Source organism: Uloborus diversus, chromosome 1, assembly GCF_026930045.1.
Source record: "Uloborus diversus isolate 005 chromosome 1, Udiv.v.3.1, whole genome shotgun sequence".
Taxonomy (NCBI): domain Eukaryota; kingdom Metazoa; phylum Arthropoda; class Arachnida; order Araneae; family Uloboridae; genus Uloborus; species Uloborus diversus.
In genome coordinates this window covers 135,611,691-135,619,480 of record NC_072731.1, presented here as the reverse complement: position 1 = coordinate 135,619,480, position 7,790 = coordinate 135,611,691, and the positions used below count along the sequence as shown (strand labels likewise).

General features: G+C 33.4%; 1 protein-coding gene across 1 annotated transcript; it reads left to right on the top strand.

Moving 5' to 3' along the window:
* Nucleotides 1-986: 986 nt before the first annotated feature.
* Nucleotides 987-2,005, top strand: LOC129221401 (transcription factor Jun-like). Its single transcript, XM_054855880.1, has one exon. The coding sequence runs from the start codon at nt 1,100-1,102 to the stop codon at nt 2,003-2,005; it is 906 nt and encodes a 301-aa protein (XP_054711855.1). The 5' UTR covers nt 987-1,099.
* Nucleotides 2,006-7,790: the final 5,785 nt, after the last annotated feature.

The window sequence follows — 7,790 nt, the reverse complement described above, 5'->3', positions numbered from 1 at the left end:
AAAATTTTCAACTAAATTGAAAAGAGCCCCTTGACTGTAAAAGATAATTCAGTTCTTAGTCATGTGAACGGTTCAATCAATCACAAAGGCAATAGTTTGCTCCTTACGTCGCCTGAGGTCGAAGTGAGAAATGATCAGTCTTATTGATTGCTTAACAACTGAGGAGATGCATAAAGTAAAAGTAATAAGAATGTTTCTGAGGGTTAAACTTCTAATAATAAAAAAAAAAAGCTGCAAATCTTGGAAAAAAGATTAAAAGTCCTGCAGTCTTTAGCTACAATTCCCAGCCTCAGCAAACATGTTTAAATTACACTTTCATTGCAAAATGTTCCAATATTTTCTAATTGAAGGAAAATTAGAAATTAAATATTTTGACGTGTGTTACGCGCAGATTTAAGAAAATGCTGATTATTGCTGAAAAAGTGGTTTATAAGCACTTTTAAGCCATTTAAAAGTGTCCGTTTTGAAAACTAAATAATCGCATTTCGAAATCATGTACGTAAACTATGTCGAATAAACGCAAAATTGTTACATTGTGAGTCACTGCCTATATTTTTGAGCTCGAAAAAACTTTAAAAATAACATTCATTGAGAAGAAACAATTTTTACCCGACCTCCGATAAGCCCATGAAAGTTTTTTTTCATAAAAAGAAAGCTTTAAATATGAATTAATAAGCTCGTATTCATAAAAGAGATCAGCTGATTTCCGCCGCGCAGAACTTCGTGTTATTATCATTCCACCATAGACGCGTGCGTGAATTCCTAATCATCTCCTTGGCGAGGAAATCGTGCCGGGGATTGGCGACACGGGGATAGACCTTAGGCGCACCGTACCGCGAAGCAACCCTAAAGAGAGGTAGGTGGTAGAAAAAGCCTGATGGTGACTCATAACGTAGTAGCGCAGCGCCGCTGTGGTCTAGCGATATCGACCGCAAGGAGCTTTACCCAGTAAACTAGAGACACGCGTCCGCGACGGTTGTGTTTTCTCTTTTTTCCCGAAGCCATTCTTTGCCTTATTTACATCGCGTGCTAGTGCCGGTAGGCGAAAACAGCTACGGCGTCCTGCGTACTTCAGACGCGTACCTCCCAATGTCAGGGAATGGAAACGACGTTCTATGAGGATTCCAGATATCGCGGAAAAGAGGAGATTCGCGGGATGAAGCGACCGATGACACTCGATCTGAGCGAGGGCAAGAGCAGCAAGAAGCCGAGAGGGGTGACGACGCTGCTCACCTCGCCCGACCTCAACATGCTCAAGCTGGGATCACCCGAGCTGGAGAAGCTCATCATGGCCCAGCATGGACTTATGTCGGCCCAGCCTGCACCCAGCCAGTGCATGTATCCCAAAAACGACGACAGGGATCCGTACGCGAGGGATTTTCCAGAAGCCCTGTCCAGCCTCCTGCCCCACGCCAACGCTTCCAACAGCGTCAACATGTACCAGCAACCCCAGGCCATCCAGTCCGACATCAACATCGCAGCTGTCACCAACTGCAACATCATGCCGCCCTCTTCCTTACCGTGCTCGACTCCGTCCATGGTGGACTCGTACGGTTACCAGCAGCCCCTGTCCACCATCAATGTGAACTGCAATCCTATGGTTTCGTCCACCATGAGCTCGAATTGCTACGCCCCCGTCAGCAATGGTTATTACAACCTGGAGCCCATCGTTTCCATAAAGGAGGAGCCGCAAACAGTTCCCTGCATGGGCAACTCTCCTCCGCAATCCCCCATAGACTTGGAAGACCAGGAGCGCTTGAAGTTGGAGAGGAAGCGTTTGAGGAATCGAATAGCGGCCAGTAAGTGTCGGAGAAGGAAATTGGAGAGGATAGCGAGGCTCGAAGACAAAGTTGCGCACTTGAAAAATGAAAATAACGAACTAAGCAATCATGTGACTAGACTGAGAGAACACGTATGCCAGTTAAAACAACAAGTTATGGACCATGTTCGATCTGGGTGTGAAATTTTAATGTCCTCATATCCATCCTATCCTGAAGATTTGTAAAATCTTTGAATGGGCGTAAGTATATACTTTGTGATTTTTTTTTGTCACTTTTATGTGTAACAGTTAAATAGACATTGACCACCCATCAAAATAACTACCAAGATCTTTTTCTGTTTTTTAATTGAGAAGTGATTTCCTATATTATATCTATTTTTACTGCTTACCATTGGATTATTTTTAAATGATAATAGATTGCACATCATTGCCTATACGCCTTTTTTGAGAAAGTAGTGTGATCCAAAAACAAAAAGACCATCGAATATGAGATTTCTGCCATTCAATTAATAATAAATGTAATATATTGAATTTAAACAATTAACAGAACCATTAAAATATATAAATTTGTTGCAAAAATAATGTGTATATAATGATAAAATCTTGAAGCTACATTCAGTTCACAAATTTTGCCCCATAAATTCGTATGATGCGTATTTTTTAAACATAAAACTTTTTCAATTATATATTCTTCTTTTTACTGCATCTTTATATGATTAAATTTAAGCCAAGATTACTTAAATCATGTATGAAATTCATGATAAATTTATTAATTATATTTTTTGTTACACTTGGAAATAAGATGAAGTAATAACTTGTAAACACGGAGTTTTTTCAATGCCCTCATTAATAAACGTTATATAAAACTTGTTACAGAAATTCAAAGTAAGAAAATAGTAATTATTGCACTTAAAGCCTTAAATTTTTATAACTTTTTCCTGCAAAAAATAATATTTTTACAAAACAATTTTTTAAATGTGTATATAAAAAAGTGATAAAAGCAGGAAAAAAGTATTTTTATAGAACTATTCAGAAAAACTTACAATCTATAAGAGTATTGTTGTATAATAGTACTGTGACAGTAATAAGAAAGTATATTTTTACTGTACTTGAAATTTTATAATCCATCCAATATTTATACTTAAAATATTCATAATAAATTTTTGAATGCCTTTTAAAAGTTTTTACTAGGCAAAATTTGCATTAAAATATGTGATGAAAAGTTGAAAAATATTAAATTCATTTGTAACATGTATAAAATTGCTTAGATAATTTTCAAGAGTTAATGACCTGTTAAATATATGATGCAATTTAATGTACTTGAATGATGTTTTTAATGAATATTGGAAACTTTTTTTTTTCAATTCCTTCTGCTTTTTGCATTGAAAAAATGAAAGCTCTTGTTTGATGTGTTAAAAATTCCGAACTTAAGAATTTATTTCGAAAAAGAAAATTCCGTTGCCTTTTTTTTAATGAATGCAAGTGCATCAAAAACTCCGAAACTTATTTCCTTTTATACATCTACTTGAAGTAATATTTAAAACATATAATTCCTTTTATCTTTACTCATTAATGTAGCACTTTTACAGTTTAGAAATCAAGTCTTCTTAACATACATCAATCATTTTAATCTATAACTGAAAATTTAAAAATCATATATTAACCTGCAAAATAATTTTAAAGTGCTAAAATTTTACCGAATTATTCAATATTTGATTTAAAGAGAAAGATTATTTACTTCTAGTAACGAAAAAAAAAATCAAAATTTCGTGACTAAAATACATGTGTTGCATTTTCATAACTTAAACTTTAGCACTTCTAACATTCCTTACTTGAAAAAATGTTTCAGAAGCAGATCTGTGATTTTTGATTTCATCACAGAAAAAAAATAATTATTACATTAATAGTTGACTTGATCTTACATGCAGATGTCAATTCTGGTATTGATATGTTATAATTATTTCAATAAATTTATTTGCCATAACTTGAAAACTTCGTTCAATTACTAATTACGTTTTCCTATGAAAGGGCATTTTTGTACTTCATAAGTTTCTTATTTATTTTTTTTTTAAATTTTTGCACTTGTTTCTAGACATGTTTTAGTTCCTATTCACCATTTGTGTTTTTGTTTAATGTTTATATTGAGATGTTTGAAGTTTATTTCTAAAATTATTACGTAGCAAAAATAAATGCTATTATGTGTTACGTCTAAAACATATTTTATTGAAAAATACCTACTTCATTTGAAATTTAAGTTAATTTTTTGGCATATTACACTTTGCCATGTGTATTTCTTTTAATTCCATGCTTTGCCAAAATATTTTTGTCTTTCATACTTTTCTATTCCTTATCACTTACTTTTTTTAAAAATTTTTTTCAAAATATTCCTTTTCAGTTGAAGTTATTCTTATATATCGTCACCTCAGAGCAACAGTAAGACATCTAATCCCAGGAATAACACTAAGATATCCTACTGTTGGTCTGAGGGGACGATATGCAAATTAACATTTAATCGTTTTTGAGTTGTCCTTTTGCTTGCTGTAAAATTATATTTATATTAAATACTTCCTTTCTTAGTTTTAACTGTTTTAAACTACGGAAAAATTAAATGAATCAATATTATTTTGCAGATTATTAAATTTTTGTTTGATTCAGTTTAAAATAATGCTTTTGAAACTTTTATAATTTTTATCCATAAATCAATCGTTACTTCTTCCTATTAGTGAGGCTGAACAGAAAGAATGAGAATTGGAATTTTTCTAAAATCCTTTCGTGTGTGTATACTAGTCGTTAAATATTGCGAAAGCCTTCCCATTTCTATTAATAGCATTAAAATTATATTTTTCTGCAGAATAATAAATTAAATAGCATCTAAAATATAAATAGTGTTGGCGCTTGGTTGAAAGACTCGCGTTTCTAATGAGAAATTTGTCGCCCTCCCTTCGGGAATTTTATATTTCGTAGAATAAATATAAATAAATAAATGGTTCCAGTGAAAATGCTTGACTTTTCTTTAAAAATGCATTTGACTGTTGGACATGTTTAGTGAAATAAGTATTCGAAAAAATGAAATAAATTTTAAAAACTAGCACTGATGCTTTGAATCTTTGCAGTATACGATTATTCGCGGATGGATAGTGGCACGGTATCCGCGGATAAGCAAAACCCTTGGATAATCCGAATAATAGATGAAAACCAATACTTCTGCATACAGTAGCTAAAAAATATGAATAACACTCACACATACATTTAAAAAATAGCTAAAAACGATAACACTGAATGCAAAAAATATATGTAAAAGTTAAAAATGAACAGTAGCACAGTCATAAGTTTAAAAAACATTTAATGACAGTTTTAAAAAAATTACGAAAAGACCGGCGGATAATCCGACCGCCGATAATCGGGAGTTTAATGCACAGCTAATTAGTTGAATCTTTTTATGATGCAACAAAGATAAATTCAGAAAAAAGAAATAATAATTGATCAAGTATTTTCATTTAATTCTCATTTTATTCATATGACTGATTATTATATTAACTTGTTTGAATGTTCCCTTTGCAGTTAAGTACATACCCCCACCCCCACCCCCTTCGTTAAATGTCTAATATAATGTAACTATGCTTGATCAATAAAAATATAACATTTAAAAACCATTAGTTTTTTCCAGTATTTGTTAAAAATAGTTTATTGAAAGAATGCAGTCAAAACAATATCCCCTACAGTATTTAAACTGAATGAATATTTTTGATATGAACAAATTTATTATTCCCGTTGTTATGTCTTATTATCAATACCGATTTTTTTTATTACTGCCGCTTAATAAACACGTGAAAGTTATTATTAACGAAAACACTAATGAAACAACGAACGAAGAAACATCTATTCACGGCGAAGATTCTATTCTCGATCGTTTAAGGAAAGTGCAACTAATTTCTATTATCGAAATAAATTATTGATTCAAAAATAATCGAGTACATATAGAATAAGATTGTTATTTCATGATTTTAGTTCGCCCCCCCCCCCCCGAAACATATGAAATAGTTTCGGGGAAAATGTACCAAGAGACTACAGAACTTACAAACTACAGAAATATTTTGGTGTATCCCTGTTCCCCGCCGAAGTTCGTCACTAATTAACTACGGAGGAAAACACCAAGCGCCATCACTGAATATAACATACTTTCTGAATATTTCCACTATTCTGTGTTCAGCGAATTACTTTTGTAAATTTAAATACGCCTATCTCAAGTGCTTCTTTTGCTCTTTTTTTCTTAAAAAAACCCTTTTGTTAAATCATAACTTTTTTTTACACATTGTATATAAAGCTAATTGTTTGATAATTGTGCAATGAGTTCAACCATACTTGTGATAACATTGTGTGTGCGTGGTAAAGTTTGACATTCTTAATTTCTTTGTTGATTGATGTAGCAAACTTACTTAAAATGAAATGCTGTTGGAGGTTTCTGTCTATTTACATAGATATTTTAAGATTTTGATGAATATTTGCTGCGTTTTCTGCATTGAAGCATGAAATTGAAAAATCTATAGCATGTTTTCTTGAGTTACAATTTTGCTTATTGAGTCAAAAATGTTCATATTGGATCGTGGTCTTCTGGACTAACGAAACAAAAAAAGAAAAGAAAAAGCAGAGCGTGTTTAACATCGCAAATCTGTAAAACACGCAACAGCAATAAAATCAAAACGATTTTCTAAACCATTTTTGCTTCTACTTAAATGAAATTATGCGCACTAAGTGTTGCCAGTCATATCACGATTAAAGTTTGTTCTAACTTAACATTGGAGTTACTTGAAAGGAATTATCGCCCTTTGACGCAAAAAATAGTAATCAATCTAATTTATCTCACCAATAATTCTCTTTTTTTTTCTTTGAAAATAGTCTTTTGGATTTAAACGATGAAATAGTCCGATGCTTTCAATTTGTTAAAACGAAAGAAAGAAAAAAAATAAATTAATTTGAATTCTGAAATTTTGAATCCAAATTATGTTTTCGCAATCACGAGTTGCGACAGGATCCTACTCATTGGAGTTATTGTTTCTGGAAACGGCTCCTGTCTCTCCAAGCCTGCCCCTCCTCCTGGGCTTGGGCGGTTACGTGTGAATAGTTTTGTGCGTGTAGGCACGCGTTCGTGCATGTGTCGGTTTGTGTGTGTGCGTAGACCTGTGTGTATGCACGAAGGCGTGTGCGTATGTGTGTAAAAGCGCGTGTGTGAGTGTATGAGCGTGTGTGTGAGTAGGACATGGACACCACCGCCCAGCTGATTCCGGGGGACAGTGGTCAGGACCCAGAGGAGCCGCGCCTGCAGAGGCCGGTGGACGGTCGTGCTGCAGAGGATCGCGGTCCATGCTGAAAAGGGAACCACAACGCCAAAGACGGTCAAATGAAAACAATTAGCAATCGTGATTGCTCAAAAACTTTGGCCTGGATAGAAAAATAATGTTTAACATTGGAGTTTCCGAAATACCTTTAGATTCAACTAATAAACAACAATTCGAAAGAACTAAAACAAAAAATCACCTCTTTCAGTAATTAAAAACCGATGTTACTTCCTGTCAATGCAATGAAATTCAACAGCGAAAAGAAATCAAGGATTTTTTAAGTGTTTACAATTAAGGACAAATTTTGTTTATCAACTTCATCTGATAGTTAAATTGTGATCATTGGCCCCGTTAAATTCATTTTTTCTTTATTAAATTTTCTTGCTGCTTTACTACTTTATTTCGTTTGTTTAGTCTCTGATCTTCACCGGAACACCTATCTCGTATTTTTTGTTCAATCTAAGTTCTTTGTAGATAATTATTAATTATGTAGGGTAATTGATTCGTACCTCTTATTGATTAAATCCCACCGTATTATCTGGCCCCGGTTATTGGAATCTTTGTTTTTTCATTTCAGTTTAGCAGATTTTTTTTAATAACAATTTTCAACTATTAAGCTAGTCCTACAAAAAGGTGAACATATGTGACTTTACTCAGTGGTACTCATTTTTACA

What these genes read in the sequence shown, in the direction of transcription:
- LOC129221401 (XM_054855880.1), top strand. Translation starts at nt 1,100, where the DNA reads ATGGAAACGACGTTCTATGAGGATTCCAGATATCGCGGAAAAGAGGAG.